The sequence below is a fragment of the Propithecus coquereli genome, unplaced genomic scaffold (genome assembly GCF_000956105.1).
Source record: "Propithecus coquereli isolate 6110/MARCELLA unplaced genomic scaffold, Pcoq_1.0 Scaffold67, whole genome shotgun sequence".
In the NCBI taxonomy this organism is placed as follows: Eukaryota; Metazoa; Chordata; class Mammalia; order Primates; family Indriidae; genus Propithecus; species Propithecus coquereli.
The window spans coordinates 252,208-276,971 of NW_012152729.1; the positions used below are offsets into that span (position 1 = coordinate 252,208).

The following is a 24,764-nucleotide window of genomic DNA, read 5'->3' on the forward strand; positions in this document are numbered from 1 at the left end:
TCAGTCTCCTGAGTCACTGGGATTACAGGCACTCGCCACTGCACCTGGCATAGTTATTTTATTTAGAAGCTGGGAAGAACAGAAGATGAACAAAACAGAAGCAGCCATGCAATTAGAACTAAATAGGGTTATGAGATCCAGTTAATAAAGCCCAAGGAATGAGTGTCCTTTATGGATTATCCTGATAATTTATTCAGGATGCTAAGAGGTACTGCATGCATTGCTTAGTTTCTTTCACTCACCTCATGTGGTCGTATTTCTTAAAAAGTGCATTATATTCTACTGCCCTCTGCTGGAGTTCCACATCAATGCTGCTTCCATAGATGGAAACCACTTTCTTAATTCGGCTATGGGATAAAATGACAAAGTCAAATACCCAAAAGAAAATTCATAAAGAAGCAGAAAGACTATTTAAACCAGAATTTTCTACTTAAAAATTTTGAAACACACATCTTCATCTTTTCTTACTTAACATAATTTTTAAAAAACAAAACCTTTTCTTTATCTTCATGCATCCATTCATCTAATATTCACCATTATACTATTCGCATTGTTAACACCAGATTTTTTGCCTGTTAAGTATCTCATACCTTAAAATTTGCCTGACAGAGTAGCACTTATTACTTTGCCACAAAAGAAGTCTGTACTGTTCATTCTCTTCTTTAGTAATTTTAAAATAAGTTTTTATCAACGAAAAGGTAATAGCATCAAAATGCTGACCCCAAATTCTTCTAGATCACAATTTAAAGACTAAGTAAAAAATACCATTTTTCACAAGAATTTATATTAAAAAGTAAAGAAAAAGTCTAAGAGAACTAAGTTTACCCTAAATATGCTTGGCTGGGAAACTGACCCAAGAATTGACTTTTTCTTTTTTTTTTTTTTTTGAGACAGAGTCTCACTGTGTTGCCCCGGCTAGAGTGCCTAGCCGTGGCATCAGCCTAGCTCACAGCAACCTCAAACTCCTGGGCTCAAGCGATCCTCCTGCCTCAGCCTCCCGAGTAGCTGGGTACAGGCATGCGCCACTGTGCCCGGCTAATTTTTTCTATATATATTTTTAGTTGTCCCATTAATTTCTTTCTATTTTTAGTAGAGACGGGGTCTCGCTCTTGCTCAGGCTGGTTTCGAACTCCTGAGCTCAAACAATCCGCCTGCCTCGGCCTCCCAGAGAGCTAGAAGAATTGACTTTTAGTCAAAATAGGAAAGAGAATTTAAAGATTTAATCACCAAAACATGATTTTATTCCTATTCAGACATCTCAAAATACTATAATAAACCAAAACCCTTACATAACTGCAGAACCAGTTCACACTGGTTTGACTTAGTCAATAACAGAATGTCCAGTTGTTTTTCAGCTGCAATAGCCCCTCAGGTTGCGAGTCACGTAATCCGAGTATGAACAGATGAACCAAGTGTGCCTGGTTAGTGACCTTGGAGCCCACCAGAGTGAAAAAGTCAACCGTGTAGGCCGGGCGCGGTGGCTCACGCCTGTAATCCTAGCACTCTGGGAGGCCAAGGCAGGCGGATTGTTTGAGCTCAGGAGTTCAAAACCAGCCTGAGCAACAGCGAGACCCCGTCTCTACTAAAAATAGAAAGAAATTAATCGGATAACTAAAAATATATAGAAAAAATTAGCTGGGCATGGTGGCGCATGCCTGTAGTCCCAGCTACTCGGGAGGCTGAGGCAGAAGGATTGCTTGAGCCCAGGAGTTTGAGGTTGCTGTGAGCTAGGCTGACGCCACGGCACTCTAGCCCGGGTAGGAGAGTGAGACTCTGTCTCGGAAAAAAAAAAAAAGTCAACCGTATAAATACTCAGATTAACACACTGACTGCTGCATCAGAAAAAAAATTTTTTCCTTGGGGCCACAGTGTTTTATTATGACAATGGAATAAAAACTTCGAAAACAAAACAATCCTTTCTAATTTAATGAAAAATTTATTTTTTGTTTTCTATGCATGAGTTATACGCAACTTGAAAAATAGTTCTGGCGGCTCCCAAGGTGAAGAGATGTGAGAGTTATATATGCTTCACGAGGCCCCGGGGTTCAAAACTAGAGTGAGTTAAATACAACTCACACGACAGTCAATGTGTTAAGGAGTCCAGAACAAATTAAGCAAAGTATGTCCTGTTTTGTTGCAGTATGAACTTAAGAACCAAGGAACTGGTGCCACCTTGCTGCATAACCCGATCACATCATGCCTCCTTACATTTTCCTATCTTCCTTATAGTTGCTTTTCGCCTATAAAACCCACCCTCAGATACTAGCTTAGGGAGAAGGATTTGAGAATTGCCACCTGTCTCTTTGCCAGTCAATCTTGCAATAAAGTTTTTTCTTTTCTCAAAAGCTGGTACCATACTATTGGCTTCTATATGCATCAGGCAGCAAGCCCATCACTCAGTAACACTTACATGGGGACTAACTTCTCCACTTACTACTACCACTACTACTAATAACAACAATAATGATAATCCATGGTGGAGTGGCAGAATGAGGGGGAGCAAAGTATAGATGAAATAAAGATAAACCATGAATTGATAATCATGATTGTGGGGCAATAAGTAAATGCAAATTTATTTTACTATTCTCTCTGCTTTTGTCTATGCTTGAAATTTTCCATAATAGAAAGTTTTTTAAAATTACAAAACAGCCTGTTCCCCTGACTTTTCTTCAATACTCACTTTACAGTACAAGTGAATCGAGTAGAAAGCTTCATAATGGCAGTGAGGGCGTAACCTCGTGTCACAGAGGTGGACATATTAGAGATTAGGACACTTTCTAAAATATCCAACACTTCATCCTCTGTTACCTGGGGAAGATGGAGAAAAAGTAAAAAACCACATACAATGAATGGTAAGATCAAACACCTAAAGCTGATATCAAGTCAGAAGATGCCACCAGAAAGACAATCCTACCATTACAAAAGCCCCTAACATAAACTGTGCTTTGCAACTGTCCAAGCTGTTCTATCAACCAAAGCGGGTAGGAGGGAGGTAAAAGGAGTGGAAAATGACCACTGGGCGCTGAGAGACATATTACAGTTTGAAGTGGCAGAAGTAGAGGAAGAAAAAAAAAAGATAGAGAGTTCAGGTGTTGTTGCCATAATTTTACCTAAAGCCAATCTCTTAACAAGCAAATGGAAACATAGATATGCCTCATTTCTTTTTGTTTATCAGCCAGAGGATAAGAGAAATAATAATTCAGTCTACTAGGGTAGGCAATAGGGCCTAAAGCAGTTTTAAAATCTCAAAATTGTTCAGTAAGTTCCATTTCAAAAAATGGTGGGTTTGCCAATAAAATTCTAGTATTAACTCTTTAAAAAGTTTTTAAGGAATCAACCTCAACTCCCCATTAAACACTGCTCTCTTATAACCAAAAACACTATTTCCCCCCTCCTTAACCAAAAGTGACAAGAGGTACCTGAATAGGCTCTTCCTCTTCACATTGGCCAGATACAAGAAGATCACCATATTCGCCTATACACCACGCAGCCACTTGTACCAAAGGTTGCTGTCAAAAGAAAGCCACCATTAGTCAAGGACTTCAGTCCTTCCAAAGATACTAATACAAATCATAAGTCATCTAATCATAAAGGTTAAAACTGAGCACATCGAGTGTGTTAGTAATAAGGACGTACTAGGAAATTAAAGGGTAATTTTTCTCCCTCAAGTAGAAAGGCAAATAAAGACTTACTTGAGAATAATCACCAAGAATTGCTTTGTACAAGCGCTGGACAGTATAGGCATGCATCTCCACACTATTGGTTATTAACTGGATCAAATTGGGAACTGCATCATCACGAACATAACTTCCTGCCTGAAAGGAAATGCAAACAGTTACCCCTAGAAACACATAACAATGAAAACAAGTGTTAGCTATTATTACTGTTGTTATTAAAAAATTAAGACAAACTTGTTTCCAATTTTCAGGTTCACAGCAGCTCAAACTTCAAAGTCTTAAATATTTTAAGTTCTTAAATTTTATCAAAAAAAATCTCTTTGTCCAAATTAAAAGTAAAATATACAGATTTAAAATTTCAAGAAAGACCTTTTCTACTGAAAACAGATGAGGTCTAAAATTTCAAAATTTAAGAAGTACATTCACTAGAACTTAATTACAAACACCTCTCCCTTCCCACAACTTCCCAGAACTGGTATTAAAATCAGATGGTCTTGATCTCATAGAGACAGAGTAAAATGATGGTTACCAGAGGCTGGGAAGGGTAGCTAGCGGGGAGGGGGTGGATAAAGTGGGGACAGCTAATGGGTGCAAAATGTAGTTAGATAGATAGAATGAACAATATTTGATAGCACAACAAAGTGGCTATAATCAACAGCAAGTTAGGATATACTTGAAAATAACTAAAAGAGTGGAACTGGAATGTTCCTAACACAAATGATAAATGCCTGAGGTGATGGATATCCAATTATCCTGATTTGATTAATTCACATTATATGCCTGTATCAAAACATCAGATGTACCCTATAAAGATATAGGGTACAACTATTATGTACCCAAAATAATTTTTTTAAAAATCAGATGGTCTCACATGTCATGAGTTATTCTAAGAAAAGAAAAAAAAAAAACAAAAAACAAGGCTGGGCGCGGTGGCTCACGCCTGTAATCCTAGCTCTCTGGGAGGCTGAGGAGGGCGGATCGTTTGAGCTCAGGAGTTCGAGAGGGAGATCCCATCTCTACTAAAAATATAAAGGAATTGGCCAAACAACTAAAAATAGAAAAAAATTAGCCGGGCATGGTGGCACGTGCCTGTAGTCCCAGCTACCTGGGAGGCTGAGGCAGGAGGATCCCTTGAGCCCAGGAGTTTGAGGTTGCTGTGAGCTAGGCTGACGCCACGGCACTCGCCCCAGGCAAGAGAGTGAGACTCTATCTCAAAAAAAAAAAAAAAAAAAAGAAAAAAAAATCAGATGGGCAAGCTACAGTAGTCATGTTACTCTAGGGGATGGAAAGAGGAAGGATGTACATAAACAGTTCAAAAGACCATATTAAATAAGAAAAGGGATTAAATAAATAACTTTTTAGAAGCAAGTTTATTAAAACATCACACTGTCTTTTAAAAACTAGTGTTTACAAATATTATGGAACCAACATTAGCCTAAGGAATGGGAGCTATTTTGTATTTAATTATCCACGCTTTGATCTGATTTACAATACTGAAACCAGGCCTAACCATGTGTATTCTGGAAAGGTCGAAAAGAAAAAAAAAAAAGAGAGAGAGAAAAACTCCCAGGTGATTGAGATGCTTATTCCTGTTAAGAAACACAAAGACAGAGGTAGAAGTTTGGAAAAATGGTCAAAAGGAAATGTAAGAAGCTAAAAAGTAGGTAATTTGTGGGATGACTTATTTACATTCTTCACTAACCAGAGAAAGCAGAGTACTTAAAGTAGGAGAAAGCATCAGCATGATCTAATTGACATTTATAGCCCGTTTCATTCAACAATAGCAGAACATACAGTTTCTTCTCAAACTCACTGAACCAAGAGAGACCACGTTCTGGGTCATAAAAATATCTTAACAAATTTAAAAGAATAGAAATCATACAAAGTATGTTCTTAGACCACAACGAAATTAAACTAGAAATAAGTAACGCAAAGATAGCCAGAAAAAAAAAGGAATCTCCAAATCAGCATTCTTCCAAATAGCAAATGGGTCACAGATGACATTACAAGAAAAGTATAGACCAGTATCACTCATGGATATAGATGCGAAAATCCGCGAAAATTCTCAACAAAATATTAGCAAATCAAATCTGACGACATGTAAAAAGAATCATACATCATGACCATGTGGGATATAAATTCAGGCAAGAATAACATTCAACTTTCAAAATTAAAGCAATGTAATCAGCACATCAACAGGCTAAAGAAGAAAAATCACATGATCATATTAAGAGAATATAAGTCAGCTGGAAAAACGGAAAGTGGTAGCATTTAAAAAAATGGTTTTTGATAAACATTTTCCTTCAGGAGCTCTAATTGTTCCCTTCCTTTGGGCCTCACACAAATAAGAAAATATGTCCTGATTCATCATCTCTTTTGTGAGAAAATATAATTTTCACCATTATTAATCACATTCATTAACTTTTAACCTTTTATAAAATTAATTCATTGTAAATAAACTAGAAAACTAATATGCCCCAGATAGAATTCCATAGCAACAAATACATGTAAATCATAATTTTAATAGCATCATTCCCTCCCCACAGATGTTTCATAATTTACTTAATCAATCCCCATTTGGGAACTCCTAGTTATTTCCAGTTTTCCTCTATTATAAACAAGACTGGGATGAACATTTCTATTTATACATTTTTGTACACTTGTCCTTTTACTTTTCCAAAGTCCTAAAAATTTAATTAATGAATCAAAAGGTATAAGTTAAGATTTTAGCTACATGCTACCAAACTACACACTGAAAAGGTGGCATCATCTTATACTCTCATAAAGTGGAGAGTACTACCTGTTTCTCTATTTTCTAACACTAGGAATTAGATTAAAAAGTATGATATGAGAAAAAACGATACCTCATTTTTATTTTACTATTTCTTTACTAGTAAGAGTATTTTTTCAAAGGTTAATTAGCCATTTCTTTCTTCTTTTGTAAATTGTCTGTTCAATTGCCAATTATTCCATTTTCCCAATAGTTGTAAATTATTTACAGATTAAAAATAATAAGCTGGGCACAACTGCCACACCTGTTACCCCAGCACTTGTGAGAGGCCGAGGCGGGAGGATCACTTGAGGCCAGGAGTTCAAGACCAGCCCAGGCAAGATAGTGAGACCTTGTCTCCACAAAAAAACTTTAAAATTTAGCCAGGCATGGTGGTGCACAGCTATAGTCCCAGCTATAGTCCCAGCTACTCAGGAGGCTGAGGCAGGATCACTCGAGCCAAGGAGCTATGATCACACCACTGCACTCTAGCCTGAGTGACAGAGTGACACTATTTCTCAAAAATAAAAATAATAACATACTGTCATATGTCACAATGTTTTCCCCTAGTTGTCATTTGCCTTTTAAATTTACAGATTTTTTTTCCCTTTTGCTATACAAGTTTTTAATTTTAACACAGTCAAATTTCTAAGTATTTTCCTCTATGGTATCTACTCCTGTTGACATTATTAGATACAGTTATGTTTTCTTTGTATGCCACTAAACTTTCATTTTTACTCTTAAATCTCTACTCCCTGTCTATTATTGAATGAAAAACAGAGAAGCCCCCAAATTCTGGAAGAATACCAAAGAAAGGATACCTTCTAAAACAGGAATTGGAAATCCTGAATAAATTTAGTCATTCAAAACCCTGCAAGAGCTTCCTATCATATTCAAAATAAAACCCAAAATATGAGGCCCTACATAATCTGATCTCTGCTGATCTCTCCAACCTCCACCCTACCTCTCAATTTGCTGGCTGCGCTTGCCTTCCTGCTGCTCTCCAAGCAGGCCAAGGGTGTGGCTACCTCAGATCTTTGCACTTTTTGCTCCCTCTGACTAGTATACTCTCCCCCGAAGATCCCTGCATGGCTTGATCCTCACTTCACTGAGACCTCTACTCCAATGTTACCTCCTCTGAGAGAGCTCCCTGGCTACCTAAAACACTTAGCCAGTTGTCCCATATCCCACCCTACCCTGCCATCACTGTGTTCCCTCATGCTGCTTTAGTTTTAGTCATAGTGCACTTAGTATATGCTGACTGAGAAAAGCCACTTACCGTTGTCAAAACACGCATAATTGTGTCTATATGCCACCGTTTGGAAGGTGCATACCTGAGAAAAAAATGGCACAGTGTGAAAAAATTGGAACCTGTAAAGTATACTATATTCAGTGACTTTCAAAAAGCCTGTCGTGAAGTCTTTTCTAGGTTCCCTGGATAAGTGAGTATATATGGAGACATTTCATCTTCAAGCCTAGCAGCAAATGCCATTTCAAAGAATGATAAAATGGTATATAGTCAAACTCCGATATTTCCCATTATATTGTAAAAGGAGTTGCTGAGCTGAGAAATGGAACTTCAGTTTCATAGAAAACAAATCATACAGTCAGGGCAGAAAATAAAGAACAAAGGAGAAAAAGGATTATTCTCAGATCCAGACAATACCAAGACTAGAAACTCATTTCCTTAAATTAAGAATGGAAAAAAGAGACAGAAAAGCTGTACTATTAAAATCTTGAGGTACCTTCCTCCTTAAGTTTTACACAGAACTACAATTCAGATGTTGTAACTTTTCTACTTTTCTTTCTTTCTTTTTTTTAATAGAGACAGGGTCTTGCACCCAGGCTAGAGTGCAGCAGTGTGACCACAAGCTCAATGCAACTTCAAACTTTTGGGCTCAAGTGATCCTCCCACCTCAGCCTTCCCAGTAGCTGGGACTACAGGCACGCGCCACCATGCCCAGCTAATTTTTCTTACTTTTTTACAGAGACAGGGTCTTGCTATGCTGCCCAGGCTGGTCTTAAACTCCTGGCCTCAAGTAATCTTCCTGCCTCAGCCTCCCAAAGTACTAGGATTACAGGCGAGAGCCATGGCACCTGGCCCAGATGCTCTAACTTTTCTATTCCCTTCATAAAAACTGCATCATAGATGAGAAGTTAAAGAACAGATAAAGGAGGAGATTTCATAAAAGTAGGAATTTTTTTTTGTCTCAACATATTTAAAAGCTGGCTATAATGGCCTGCTAAAGCTAACTTATAATTGGGAGCTTGAAATAAATGTTAGGTTTTAAACATATTTACAGCATTTTCCCCATGTTTTAAAGATGCTCTCAAAAAGTTCCAAGCATCTTTTACCAATAAAATAAAAATCAAATCTTACTTTTCTGCAGCAAGAAAGATTCCAGATGCGCAGTCTGCTTTAAATTCTGGCTCACATGAATCCAGAAAATAAAGTAATTCCTTCATCATGCCTCGGATATTATTCCCATTTACCAGGGCAAAACTCAACTCCATTGCACGCCTTGCAGAGGGGAAAAATTTAAAGAGTTACGACACTTACAGTGGGAATGAAACAAAGACCCAGGTATGCTCTCTCTGAGCACCAAGCACTAGCATTTGTGTTAATGTCCTTACACAATCCTGTGATCCCAATTTTTGCACACAAGATAACCAAGGAGATTTATTCTTACGTAATCAAAGTTAGTTCTGATATTTTGAATCTTCATTCAATACTTTTCTTCAAAAGTCCCTAAGAGATATACTACTAATGACCAAATACGTGGTTTGGGTTCAACAGTCTATTCCATGAAGCAGAAATTTAGAATTATTTAAGAGGCTCAAAAGGAGGGGCAACAAAATCATTACCCAATGATAATACCTCTCTACATTATTCCTTAAAAACGTGACACATTAAGTCACCATACTCTTCATTTAGTATACCCCACTTCTGTGCAAAGATGATGTAACACAGTTTACACAAAAAGGTATACAGAAAATTAGACTAAAACCAAACTCAAAGGGAAAATGAGGGCTATGAAAAGGAAAAAAATGGCAATGTGCTTTGAAGGCAAATAAGACTTTCTATAATTGCCTATTAAATTTAGCAAGAAGGCAAAAATGAATATGTTTAACATACAAAAGTTCTAAGGTTACTATGTGTATCTTTCTGCATTTGGTCAATAATTTCAAACACTGCATCTACACTGACTTTCAGAAATACTAATTTAATACAAAGAACTTATTAAGGTTCTTAGCTAATATAAAGGCAACAAAAATTCAATCCCTAGCAAGATAATAGCTGTTATATAGTATTTACATATTTATATATATTAATTCAATTAATCCTATATAACCCCATGAAGTGGGTGCTCTTCTATCTGTATTTTATATATGAGGGAACTGAGGCACTGAAAGTTTAATTTGACCCCATCTATAAAAGACAGAGCTAGGGTTTGAATGAGGCAGTTTGGCCCCAGAATCTGAGCTTTTACTTTGAATCTCCAGAATCTTTGAAATTCAAAGCCCAGTAATGAGCTATAGAGAAACAACACAGTAGGAGTCAGAAGGCTAATATCTGTTCCCAGGACTGCCCCTTACAAGGATTAAGGTTTAGGGTAAGTCCTTTGATCCCTTCGGGACCGGACTATATTTTAACTGACTTGTTAATTGGAGATAGAAATTGCCTAGCCTAGGCTCTCCCATTGGCTTGCTCTGAGAACCAACCGACAGGGTGCTTATAAAATCCTTTGTAAAGCACTACATAAAAGTAAGTCCAGGACTTATCTTTAGATTGCCCAAGCACTTAGCACCTCTTCTGTGCAAATAAAAGGAACTCGATAACAATAAATCTTTGTAACTGAATGGTTTCAGAGATCATTTTAAATCTACTCTGCTCTGAATTTGAACAAATAACTGAAAGTTCACTGAGGCCAATTATAGCTAGATTTTACAAACATCTAAATTCTAAGATGAGAACTAGTAGAATTGCTCCATTCGGAAGAGATGTATGCTTTCTGAGAGTGCTATCTGCTGCCTAACAGTCATCTCAGGATACACTGTTCTGAGAAACACAGGCTGCCTTCTGGATCCTGGGGCATAAGTACTGTTAAAAATGTGTGTTGTCAGCAATTTGAGTTTCAGCATTGTGGTAAGACACTTAGCCGATGGATCACTCCTTATTTTCATCCTCCAACACACAAAGCACAGTACCTCTGTTAAGTAAACTTCTGCCCAACTTATCTGTACCTGTTATATTCATTAAAGAATCAAGGACAACTTTAGTGTGCACTTAAGTATTTCTTATTGGCCCCCTTAATTGACCTAAACCTCTCTGTGCCAATCCTTTCTAAAAAAACTCACTCTGCACTCACTCTGCAGAGAATTCATCTGTGAACATTATGACTAAATACATAAATGTCAACACTTTTGCTCTCAAAACTATTACAAAGTATGGGGGGGAGGGACAAAACCATTAATAATCTGGTTTTGTCACTTAATTTACCAAAACCACTAGACTGATAAAGATTCTCAGTTTGTTACCGTTTTATTGAGACATCCAAATCTTTAAGACAGTCCACGATTGTGCTTCTGTGTCTCTGTACTGCATTATGATCTGTCTGCACCGTCTTCAACAAAGATGTCAGAGCTACATATCTGAATGAAACAAAATTGCAGAACAACAAAGTTAAGATGTAAAATTCAGGATAGTTTTCCTCTGCCTAAATAATGAGAACAGGATGTCTAATGGATAAGAGAAAGCACACAGTTTTAAATACTTAAAGACAGAATTAGTTGACTATAAAGATAACATTTTAAAGGTATAAAAGACCAGGTGTGGTGGCTCATGCCTATAGTCCCAATGCTTTGGGAGGCTGAGGTGGGAGGATTGCTCGAGGCCAGGAGTTCTAGACCAGCCTGGGCAACACAGCTATGACCCATCTCCACAAAAAAAAATTTTTTTAAATTAGGAGATGTGGTAGTACTAAGATACTCAGGAGGTTGAGGCGGGAGGATCACCTGAGCCCAGGAGTTTAAGAACAGCTTGGGTAACATGGTAAGAATCTGTCTCTACAACAACAACAAAAAGGTCTAAAAGATACCATAATTTAAAATAGTGGCAACTAAGAGAAGATTTGGATTTAGATTTGTATTCATGGTCAAGTCCGTCAATCTTCTAACAGTAATTGGCTCGATTATTTCAAAATTTTCCAAATAACAGAATAAAACAAGCATATAGTATGTCTTTTCAGTTTGCCTTTGCCCCAAACTGCAAGAGGAAATTATTTTAATTTAACCGTTGCACTTTCTCTGCTTTTGATTGCCTCTATAAAAACCAAGTCTAAGATCCAAGTGTTGAAAAATTCTTTTAGAAACAGAAGATAATTCAGGGTGCCACAATGATTATTTCCACATCTTTTCTTAAGGTGGTAAGAAAAATTCTTCCTGATTAGAATAACAGGCAAACAAGACATACTACATATAGAAAAGTAACAAAATAAAAGATAACACTGATCAATTAATTCATCTACCTAAAAAAACAAGCTGGAATTCACAAAGAAAGTGCAGATTTGCTCCCTGAACTGTTATATTTTTCTTCTTAATTTAGAGCAGAGGTCAACAAACTAGCCACCTGCAAAATCCAGCCCTCTGCTGTTTTTGTAAATCAATTTTTATTGAACAAAGCCACACTCCTCATTTACATATTGTCTATGGTTGATTTTATGCTAAGGTGCAGAGCTGAATAGTTGCCACAGAGACCTGGTGGCCCATAAAGCCTAAAATATTTACCATCTGGCCTCTTATAGAAAAATTTTGCTGATCTCTGATTTACAGAACAAATAGGAGTAAAAATTAAGCCATGAAGCCAACGTTCAAATTCCTTACAAAATAGTAGTCTGGACCAGACTAAACAAAAAATTCTGAGTTGAAGTTCTAAACAGGTCACTTTAATACATGTGTAAACTTGATCAAAGTCACTCATGAAAATACCAGTTTTATAATACCCAAGACATTTTTTAATTGACTTACCTAATATTTTTGTCATTGTTCAATAAGAAACGACCCAGGATATTTATGGCTAGGACCTAGAGAGAAATAGCATAGGTTAAAAAATTAAATATTTATGTTGTTTCCTGACTCTAAGGACCACTTCCTGGTCTCTGATGGGTACAAAACTATTTAAAGACAGTGACTGGTATTTTATAGACTGTTAGCAAAAAGAACACAAAAAAAACCAAAACAAACAAATGAAACCCTAAAAAATCTAAAAGCAAACTCTTAAAATCATGTTATATTTCAACAGTAAGTGAAAGAAGATTATGTTTTAAGGTGTTGATATTGTTAGTAAAAGAACAATATTGGTATAGCCTCTTTAGAGGGAAATCTAGCCATAACCATAAATATTTAAAATAAAAATATATTCTGTTTTAACAATTTTACTTCTAGAAATTTATCTAACAAACATAATTGTATATATGCACAAAGGTCTATTGCAGCAGTACTGCAAATCACAAATAATAGGAGATAATCTAAAAATCCATGAATAGCAAATTTGCTAAATATACTAGGGCATACCCATACAATGGAATACTATGCAGCCATTAAAACAGAATAAATTCTGATACATGGATCAACCCTGAAGACATTATGATAAATGAAATAAGACAATCTGTTTATCAAAAGGATAGATATTGCATGATTCCATTTATATGAGGTACTGTGATATCGTGAAATATATATTTGCTCTTTATCTTCCCTGGCATATAACTCCTAAATCCCTTGGAACTTCCTGGGTAATAGCATCTTTAATTCTAATGAGGTGACTCTAGATGGGCTCCTGGATAGCCTCAGGATGGAGGCTGGTTGCCAGGGGAATCAATCAAGTGATCAGAGTGTTGGAACTTTCAGCACCCACCCACCAATCTCCCAGAGGAAGGAGATACAGAAGGTTAAGCCAATCAACAATGGCCAATGGTTTAATCAATCATGCCTATATAATGTGGCCTCCATAAAGACCCAAAAGAACAGGGTATGGAGGATCTTCCAGATAGCTGAACACATTTCCTGGAGGGTACAGCATGTGGAGAGGGCACGGCTCCCTCACTCCTTCCCGTATGCCTTGCCCTATGTATCTCTCTCATCTGGCTGTTCCTCTGCGTCCTTTGTAATATCCTTTATGTTAACAAACCAGTAAGCATAAGTAAAGTGTTTCCCCGAGTTCTGGGAGCCACCCTAGCAAATTAATCAAACCCCAGAAGAGACTGATCTAGCTGGTTGGTTAGAAGCACAGGTCACAACCTACACTTACTGCTAGCACCTGAAGTGGGGGTTAGTCTTGTGGGACTGAGTCCTCAACCTGTGGGACCTAACACTATCTCCAGGTAGATAGTGTCAGAACTGAATTAGAGGACACCCAGCTGGTATTCACTAAAGAACTGTTTGATGTATGAGAAAATACCCCTCACATGTGGTGTCAGAAGTGAAGTATTGAGTGACTGTGTGAGAGTAGAGGTAAAGAGTAGGAAAACCACTTTGGTTTTGGGTGTTTTTTCCCTATATCTCTTCAGTGGTACCTAAAAGTAGGCAAATTCACAAGGACAGAAAGAACTATGGTCTCCAGGGGCTGGGGATAGTAGGGCATGGAGAGTTATTGTTTAATGATACAGAGTTTGGGAACAAAAAAGTTCTGGAGATAAATGATGGAATTGGTTACATAACAATGTAAATATACTAATGTCATTGAACTGTACACTTAAAAATGGTTAAAACAGTAAAATCGGTGTTATGTACATTTTATCACAATTAAGAAAAAAATTTAAAAAGATATGGGTCTCTATATGTGAATATGGAACTAGCTAAGATAATGTTAGATGAACAAGGTAAGGTGCAGAACAATATACATGGTATGTTACCATTTTGTTTGAAAGGTAGGAAGAGGAAAAGAGCTTAACCTAAGTTACTTTAGTTACTTGACTGGATACTGTAATGCTAAAGACAAAAAAAAACTATACACAAACATTATACTCTAGTTAGTAAATTTGTTTGTTACAAGGCTATAGGTTACCAATTCTAATATTAATAAATGATTACATGAATGAATAAATTCATGGGGGAGAAGGGTCAACTCGTTTTACAGAAGAATTTCAATTATTTAATGAGAAAAATATGAGGGAAACAGAAAATTATCATTAGAACACCATCTTAGGCAAGATCTTCTGGCAGATACTAAAATTGGTGGCCAAAAGTCTGAAGAGAGTAGGATATTTATATAGTCTTAAAATACCTCCTCCCAAATATTTTTAATTACAAAGAGAAAAATAACAACTTTACAGTGGAGAAAACCAGCAGACACCACCTCAATCAAATGATCAAGGTTAATGTCACCCCAGATGAGACAAATAGATAGACAGCACGCACCTCCTGATATGATAAACTGTGGAGGGTACATAATTTCTGTGGTAGTTTTGCCAAAAAAGCATAACCTTAATCTATAAAATTATAAGAAAATATCGGAAAGACCCAAATCGAAGTATATTCTACAAAGTAACTGACAAGTACTTCGAAAGTGTCAAAGTTATAAAGGACAAGGAAAGGAAAGACTGAGGAACTGTCACAAATTAAAGGAGACTAAGGAGATATGACAATTAAATGCAATGTAGGGTCATGGATTGGCTTCTGGAACAGAATAATGACATCAATAGAAAAACTGGTACAATCTGAACAAAATCTATAATTGAGTTAATAGTATAGTACCAATATCACTTTCTTAGTTTTGATAACTACACTATAATTATGCAAAATGTTAACATTAGGGGAATCTGGGTGAAGGATACAGGGTGTATGGGAACTCTAAATTATTTTTGTAACTTTTCTTAGAGTCTGAAATGATTTCAAATAAAGAGTTTTTTAAAAGCAGAGAAAATAATAAAGATGCATGTACAGACATTTGAATATGGATAGAACATCTCAAAAAATATGTTAGAAAATGGTAACAGTATTTCTCTCTGGAAGAAGAAGTGGAGGTACATGTGAAAGCTACAAGGCTGACATTTTCTTCTCTGCTTACCTTTGGTACCGCTTGAGTTTCTTACTCTGTATGTTTATTTCTTAAAATAAACACAAATTAACTCAAATATGGTATCTTGTTTTGTGTGAAGTGATGAGTACAGCCCAAACTGTGCCTCTAGTAAAAGCTTTTCTAAAATGTTTCCTTGATTTAACAATATCTACTATAAACCTAACTACACCTAAGATCTTCTAAACTTTATTATAATCAATGTTAAACATTAAGCCTTCAATGGGAGGGAATAACACTTCAGATACCAAAACCACAGCATTATACATTTTGCATCATTCCTTCCTGAAGTCAAGTTCCAAGTGGAATCCAATTCCAAAGTACTAAAGACGAAGTCAATTATCCTAAATGAAAAGTTTAAGGGGAAGAAAAAATTAAAAATGACTTACTCGAAGTCCACTCTCTGACTTAATATCCATGATAGTCAAAACCGTTTCATAAAGAATAGCATTTCCTACATTTTTACTAGTCTCTGTATTAGTGGCAACCTGAAAAGACACAGAGGACAGGACATAAGTGAGAAAAGAATACTCCCAAAAATATCCAGAGGTAACAAGAGATATTTTGTGATTACAGCCACCAATGAGGAAACACAAATAAAAACTGCTCCATATAACCACAATTGTTCTATTCTCTGCTAAACTAAAAGAAATATTTAACATAATGCAAGTTTGGTCTACTCACCTGTGCTAATATATCATTCATAGCTTCACTTGAGTCATCATCATTTCGTCCTAAAATTCTTAATAACCGCAAAATTCGTACCTAATGTGCAAAATATGACAAGTGTCAATAAATTATGTCTCACACAAAGGAAACTTGATTGGTATGAAATTCAAATAACTTAAATGAAGTCTTAAATCCCATCAGAAATGGTCAAAAATCAACAGAAGAATTTTAAACATTATCTTTAGAGAAGCTATGTATGCTTCTGTATCTAATGAAGTTATTAGATATCCCACATTTTATCCCTCCACAGCTAAAGAATACTACTACCTGCAGAGCTCTATTATATTGAAAATTCAAGCAGTAAATAATTTTGACTATTAAAACTGTAATTTTATCCTATTAATCTAATAAAATATAGAATATCATTAGTCATTTATTAATATAATTAATTTAAATAATTATCAAATGTTTACCCAATATAGCCTTAAGAGAAAAGAAATGGCCTACTCAAAAGTTATTAAATTCATATGACATTTATTCAAAACTTTCTTTCAACCTCACCTGCAAAAAGGGGTCACTGATACCAGAAACATCATGTTCTGGTGAATATCCGGACATGATGAGATTCTTTAAAATACGAACTAATTGGGGCACAAGCTGCAGAGAAGAAAGATGTATCAAAAACCAGTGATTATCAAAGAATGTCTCATGAACAAGCAGGTCCTTTGGTTTAGAAAAAGAGTGCAAGGGTCTGAGTTCAAGCAAATTCTATTGATATACTACAGGGTGTCTGAAAAGTCGCCACATATAGGGAAAATGGGAAATTGTGGCTAAATTTACCTTTATTTACAAAATATTCATTACGAAACTTTACAAAACTTTTCCTTTGTATCAAATGAATATTTTGTTAAAAAAGGTACATTTAGTTACAATTTCTCATTTTCCTATGTATGGCGACTTTTGGGACACCCTGTAGTACACTGTAGATGTTTGATAAATATAACTTAGGATACCTGGGCCAAGATCTCCAGAAGTAATATGTATTTTATCTGGATAAAAACAAATCAGACTTTTTTACTCCAGAGTCATATATGCAAAGATATTACAAATAACAGTAGGTCAGAAAGCCTATGGGAACCAAGTAAAACAGATGGCTACGAGGCATACTGCATTTCTACTTCTGTAGAACTTGACATTCCTAGGTGACAAGAACACATTCAGTTTTTATCCATTCAAACATTTGCATGTAAGATGTTATCACACCAAAATATAACTGGTGCTCTTATTAAAATAATAGCTTTAAAACACACCACCTCAAATAGAGGAAGAACTTCCCTCCTCTTAAGATAGGGCAGTTATGTCCTTTTCCAACAAACAGGGAATACCAAAGCTGACGATATTAAACAAGTAGAAAAGACACATGAACTATCTTTCACCTTAAGACGATACCAAGGCCATGAATAATTTCCCTCTCCCTATTCTTAACTCACATGACACAATTTTTATTGAAATTTAATTTCAGCACTTAATTATGCAGACTGTTTTCTTGTCTTATCTTACCAATGGGACAATACATTCCTACCAGTCAGGAATTTCCTTCTCGTCCTTCCTTTACTTTATCCACTAGAGTTTTAACACATGGTAGAAGCAATTTTATTGCCAAGCTGAACTTACAAATGCTTTAAATATCAGCACTCATTTCTGTTGATCAAATACTTGATCTTAAAACTCTATTCCAGAATGTCTGCCACAATAAGAACTTTTCCAGTCTCTAATTAAAAACTCAACTTAGCTAGATAAACAACTCTAATGACCTAAAATTAAGTGAAGAAATATCCACAGTGAACTGCATCACGTCTCTTTTGTAAGCAATCTGAACAGCCCCAACTCTGCTATCATTCAATTACTTTTTTTCTCATTGTATTTAGACTCTGTCCCTTCCCCACTCTCCAAGCCTAAAATGGGATCAGGACTGAAATGAAAAGCCAAGCTATATCCAAGGCATGCACTCAAAACATTCGGGCTTCTTCTAAGTACAAGAAGAGAACACAATCTGTACGAATTTAAGTAAGTTTGGTCACAACAGTTGGGAATTAAGCAACTTATAAGTCAGTCAGATAAACAAAAACCTAATCTGGACAACTTCCAGAATAAGACAAATCTAAGCCATGAAGATCTGTAAATTCTAAATAAAATCCTCATTAAATCTGTCAACTGTGGGCAAACTTATATGAGAGGTAAGAATATAATTTTACTGCTTTAAATAAATATTTAAAAAATAAAACAAGGGCCATCTAGTTACCAAGCTCACCTTGCATACTTCCCAATGGTCTGCTTTTCCATACTATACATAACCCCAATTATTTTTTTAAATCAGGTTTATTTCTCGGAAAAGTCCTTTTTCTTGGGCTACTACATTCAGAAGTTATTTTATTCACTGCCAAAAGGCCAGCACGTCACATAAGATTACCCTGGGACAGAAAGCCCAAATGTCTAAGTGTTTAGCATACAAATTCTTGGAACCCAGCTTTATTCTTCAGACAAAAATGAAAGTAACTAAAACTGATGACAGGACAAACAAAGATGACAAAGGGAAAGGCTGCAGCCATGAAAATCAGTTGATGCCAACCTACTGTACCTCAAAATCCTTTAAATATTCTAAAACTTCTCGACAAGACAAAGTACAGGTGAGGGGGAAATAAAAGCTCTAAATCTGAACTGAAAGCTCAGAAGTACATACGGAGCTTTTTAAAGTATGAGGTTACCCGTATACAACTCTAAAATATCTACTTCAAAAAGAAGCAATGTTTTGTGTCAAAGCTCCATACTGATCTGGAATTGCCGTCACCAAAGCCACTGGGAAACTGCTCAAAGTTTCTCAAGTGAAGATAAAGGAAAGGCAGAGAAGGAGGCTTACAATTCAAGAAAGGCTGCAACTGAAATCCAAGGCTGACTTTGGAGTCAGGAGTTTAAGTGACAAGACAGAAACTGGACTAGGAAGTTAGCCAAAAAAGCTAGAACAAATAACTCACAGTATTAAGCACAGCTTCAGCATTAGTATATTTTAAAAGCCACATTTGTGGATGGATACACAAAAGCTACTAAGGACCTAATGCCAGCATGCACCATCTAAAAGAGGGTTAATGCTTACCTTTTCATTCTAACATACAGCAGGATTCCAAACAGACAACAGGAACAAAACATACAAAGCAAGCATTAGGGACAGATACGGGTCTCATACTATATTACAATAATTTAATCAAGACATGAACATCTAAGGGTGGAAAAAAGCCAAAAAAGAACTGCTGTTAGAGCCTCGTTAGATCTAAAGTACGAAGTGAGTCCTATTTATGGAGTGATCAGCATCCTATAAAAGGAATTAAATGCATGTAATTACCCAAAGAACCGTGTTTCTCTGATTTCTCCTTACTACTGCCTTCTAAAAGTGAAGAAATAAAAATGTCTACTTTAAAAACGCTAGTAAAAAAAGGCAGGAGGGGAGACTTAAGAAAGCTAGGACTTCCATCAGAGGAGTCAATGGCTTAAAATGAACAGTGGGGTAAAAGTAAATAAAAATCAAATTTCAGTTTGCAGTTTTCACCTTAAAAAAAAAGAAAGGAAATTATCTGTCTTAAACAAAAAAAAAAAAAGAACACACACACAATTGCTATTTGTGATTTGACCTCAGGTTACATTTCCTGACTCAAATGTGAAAACAGCAGATAAAACACGTGAGATGGGTGTGTCTGCCAACAATGAGAGAAGACTCCTATTATGAAAGGGAAAACACTACACTAGTGCCAGTTCTTACATGCCTAAATCTGGCTTCTAGCCCTACCACACAGCAGGGCTGGTTAAATCCTTTATTCGGCTCCACAGCTTGCTTTCAAAAGAAAATCGTAAGCGAGAAAATCATGTACTTTTCAGGAAAATCATTTTTCAACCAAGAAAGACTCAGGCATACAGAATGGCACCTACCTTTCTGAAATGCGCAAGCATGTCTGGGCTTCGCTCACACATTTCTGTGAGGAGAACTACAGATGTGTGAAGGACACCTGAAAGAAAAGATCAAATAAAAACTAAAAATGAGGCTAAATTATTCAACTTCATAGAACAGGGCTTTGAGTTCCTGAAGGTCAATTACAAAAAGATAGTTGCTACTTTCACTTCTTAATCCCTCAAAGAATCTAGGCATTGAGGTAAATACAAAGGAGGAACTTAATAGATGCCTGCTGATTTAATGCTGGTCAAGCCAGTCAAATCACAATGTTTTCAACAATTATGTGACCAAAATAATTATTAAAATATGACAGCAAATACATGTGTCTCTCGATCTGAGAATATTCATAAAGACATGCAGTCAATGTTAGCTAGGTAGCATCTGCTCCATATTAATCAATAGCTATTGGGTGACTTTTGACACGTAATTCAAGAGGCAAAAATCTTAATAAGATTTTAAATTTCAAGATAAAATGCATCAATAATTTAGGTTAATCATGGATGACAAAATGAATTTGCTTTTTTCAGAGTCAGTAAAAAGAATCTCACAATACTTTTCACTAAGTAAGAAATAAGTACCCTAAACATTCATTTGTTCAACAAGTATATTTAGAGCATTCTGGGCACAGCATTGAATTAATCAAATTAAATATACCATACCACTTTTTCTCTTAGTATTTAGGCCATACGAATTTTCTTTACTCAGAATTTATTTCACGGACTTCAAAATAAGAATAAAATGTTTGGAAAAAGAACAGCCACATCTCATTTAATTTCTCAAAAGTTTTACATAAAGACATCTGAGTACCGATTACAAATTCCTGTCAGAAGTAATCCAAGAGATGTTTCATAAATATTATACTCCTATCACATGACAATGAAGGAAAATTTTTTCTTTTAGTATAAAATAGCCAAGAAATAAAAGGGTTTTACACATAAAAATCAAGGATAGGGCTGGGCAAGGTGGCTTATGCCTGTAATACTAGCTTATGCCTGTAATACTTTGAGAGGCTGAGGTGGGGGACTGCTTGAGCTCAGGAGTTGGAGATCAGCCTGAGCAAGAGTGAGACCCCATCTCTATTAAAAATAGAAAAATTAGCCAGGCATCGTGGCAACGCCTTTAGTCCCAGATACTCAGGAGGCTGAAGCAGGAGGATGGCTTCATTCCAGGAGTTTGAGGTTGCAGTGAGCTATGATGACACCATTGCACTCTACCCAGGGCAACAGAGTGAGACTGTCTCAAAAAAAAAAAAAAGAAAAGAAAAAGAGAATCAAGGGTAGGATCATTTATACATTACACTGCATATTAGTAACTTAATATAGTACTTTTTTTTTTTTTAAGATGGGATCTTGCTATGTTGCCTCATCATAGCGAACTACAGACTCAAACTCCTGGCCACAAGCAATCCTCCCACCACCTCAGCCTCCGAAGTAGCTAGGACTATAGGAGTATGCCCCCATGCCCAGCTTTAACACAGTACTTTTAATATCATAAAAGACGATCAGACTCTGGGAGGCCGAGGCGGGCAGATTGTTTGAGCTCAGGAGTTTGAAACCAGCCTGAGCAAGAGCGAGACCCTGTCTCTATTAAAAACAGAAAGAAATAAATCAGACAACTAAAAATATATAGAAAAAATTAGCCGTGCATGGTGGCGCATGCCTGTAGTCCCAGCTACTCAGGAGGCTGAGGGAGAAGGATTGCTTGAGCCCAGGAGTTTGAGGTTGCTGTGAGCCAGGCTGACGCCACGGCACTCACTCTAGCCCGGGCAACAAAAGCGAGACTCTGTCTCAAAAAAAAAAAAAAAAAAAAAGACGATCAGAGATGAAAGACAAGTTTACTATGAAGGAATCAATCCCTAATTATAAAACTAGGATATGTGAGTAGGAAGATTTGCCAGAACACATTTTCCTGGAAAAGTGTCTAAGCACAGTAGAAAGGCAACTCCACTGCACTAAGACACAGGGCTAACATAGCCTTAAGCCTTTTCTCTTTCCCTTTCTCCCTCAATACTTTATTAGTGCATCCAAATTACATTACCATGGTTCTTCTCATTCAATAAATTTTTTGTTGCTGGTAAAAACATCTCCATAAGTTCAGGAACTTTCCTGATGACATGAACAGCACATAGTGCTGCCTATAAAAAATAAAAGGACAAAGGATTTATTTCAATTATGTCCAGACAACCAATCTTATAAAAACAACCACCACAAAAACCTAACTAGCTCATCTACTGGAAAAATAAAGAAGTTAGCTATGAGCTTATTATTTATTAACTGGTTGGGGACTTCCATTTTATACTATTGCATTAATGAGAACTTCTACCTCACCTGTCCCTTTGTTCATATATTATTAGGCAAGTTAGCAAATACTTTCTAGACTACACCATGATTAATATGAATTTATCAAACAAATTCAACATGACTTATGTGGAGTTTTGGGGAAGTAAAAAAGAGGTAAGATCCTCCATCCTTGATAATCATTCCTCTCAGTAAGATGACCAATAGGTATAAAAACATCATACCATACAAATAAAAGATATATACCACAGATGATATAATATAAATCTCTTATGTTTAATAGTATGTACACTGCCCCCAATTGACTCTCTGCTGACATTAAGAAAATCATCTGAAAGATACTTAATTAGTCTCTAAAAGAAAAGATAGTCTTATTAGCTTGTTCACTGGAAAGAAAGGTCCATTTAAAAACTGATCTTGGTTATCTCCCGAAGTAACCATAACTACTATGTGTTTGAGTCAAATACCACAAAAGTTTAGAAAGATTGATATGAAAAGATTTCTGCTAATTCCACCCATGTTACATTTAGGGGGAAAAAGTAGGTTTTTTTCCTAACCTGCAGGAATGTTTCATTTAATGCAATAATGTGCCTCTGAACAAGAGCAGCTCACATATTCTTTAAGAAAATGGACTGGCTTACAAATTAAGGAAAGAATTTAACTTTGAAGCCATCATGTGAAATGGTTTGGCCCTTTCAACACCTCTCTCTCACACCGTTAATACAGAGGCACAGTAAATGCCAACCAGACAGATATGTGTTCATTTCTTGGACTTCTAAATTCTATACAATTGTTTTTACAAAGGTTTTAGGGTTCAATCACAATTTTTAAAAACTCAATAAAATATTTAGATAAACAAATAAAACCAGGTAAGAGAATAAGATAATTCTCTTCCACCACCATCCCACTCAGACATACCAATGTTAGAAAGCGCTCTACATCATTCCCTAATAATTATCTAGGTTCCAATGGAACTATCCTTCCAGAGAAACAAAGGCATTAATAAAAAGACACGGGCACTAATTATTAGGATAAAAGTAAATTCATAAAGATATTCATAATCCACTTCAATACTGTTTAGAATAAGACAATTTTAGGAAGTAATTAGGTATGCCGCCTAGAATATATCCAGTAACATTTGTTTGTTTATAAATCATTTCCTTGAAAAGAATCAAGATTCATATATAACCATTTAAAATATATTTACTATACAGAGAAAAAGACTTTATATTATCATCAGAGCTTTCAAAAATAAGTAATCTACTTTCTCATCTCCATAATATCCCCCAATGCAAACACAGATATTTGTTTTCATTAATAGTTACCTTTTTTCTTAAATAAGAGTTGGAGGTTTTCAGGAGCTTCTCTACCTCTCCTGCAAGATCTCTGCACATCTCTGAGGAGCCCATGCAGCCCAGGGTACAAAGTGCTAGCCCTTGTACAAATTGCGTGCTATGATTGAGATCACTGCAAAAAAAAAAAAAGGTAGAAGGTAGAAATGAACATGCTCTCCCTAATGCTCCCCATGAAGAAGCATCACAATTTAACAAACTAGTTCAGAATGACTCAAGATTTCTCCAATAATGAAAATAATAGGATTATTTGTTGTAGAAAATGTTTATTCCAACTTTACTACAAATTATCAATACATCAATGTGCAGTGAGAAGGGTATAAAAAAAATTATCAATACAGTAAATGGAATGACAGTCCATCCTCCAGGCTCACAAGCCAATGCTTCCAAAAACCAAAGTAGCAGAAACTGGACAACATGTTATCTGTTGAATGTTAAAAGACACCCACTTTAGAAATTCAGCAAACAGTTGAAAGTAAAAACTGGCAATGATAAAAATACGAAGGAATACTCTGTCTTTAAAAGATTTTTAACAGCTCTACTACTCACCAAAAAAAAAAAGGTTAAGATATACATTTACCAAAATCCTTTTTTAAAAAAATTGGAAAATATAATCTCTGCTAGCTCATTTAAGATGACATAGACATCATGACAGAAATTTAGTTATCTTTTAAAACATGTAGTCTTATGCTTTGGGTTTTTTTTGTTTTGTTTTGTTTTGTTTTAACAGCATCTCACTCTGTTGCCTTTGCCTGGGCTAGACTGCAGTGGCATTATCACAGCTCAGTGCAACCTCCAATTCCTGGGCTCAAGCTATTCTCCTGCCTCAGCCTCCCAAGTAGCTGGACTACAGGCACGAGCCACCACACCCGGCTAAGTTTTTTTTATTTTTTGTAGAGACAAGGTCTCACTATTGCCCAAGCTGG

General features: G+C 36.1%; 1 protein-coding gene across 2 annotated transcripts in view; it reads right to left on the minus strand.

Moving 5' to 3' along the window:
* AP1G1 (adaptor-related protein complex 1, gamma 1 subunit) overlaps nt 1-24,764 on the minus strand; it is a 75,804-nt gene that overhangs the window by 13,881 nt on the left and 37,159 nt on the right. For both annotated transcript variants that reach the window (XM_012660578.1, XM_012660580.1), the window contains 14 exons: nt 23,812-23,953; nt 22,227-22,323; nt 20,168-20,244; nt 16,751-16,846; nt 16,205-16,285; nt 15,910-16,008; nt 12,475-12,530; nt 10,987-11,100; nt 8,828-8,968; nt 7,727-7,781; nt 3,693-3,815; nt 3,420-3,509; nt 2,681-2,808; nt 243-347 (listed from right to left, as the gene is read on the minus strand). In XM_012660578.1, coding sequence (XP_012516032.1) covers nt 243-347; nt 2,681-2,808; nt 3,420-3,509; nt 3,693-3,815; nt 7,727-7,781; nt 8,828-8,968; nt 10,987-11,100; nt 12,475-12,530; nt 15,910-16,008; nt 16,205-16,285; nt 16,751-16,846; nt 20,168-20,244; nt 22,227-22,323; nt 23,812-23,953 — 1,404 coding nt within the window. The remainder of the gene's footprint in view (nt 1-242; nt 348-2,680; nt 2,809-3,419; nt 3,510-3,692; nt 3,816-7,726; nt 7,782-8,827; nt 8,969-10,986; nt 11,101-12,474; nt 12,531-15,909; nt 16,009-16,204; nt 16,286-16,750; nt 16,847-20,167; nt 20,245-22,226; nt 22,324-23,811; nt 23,954-24,764) is intronic.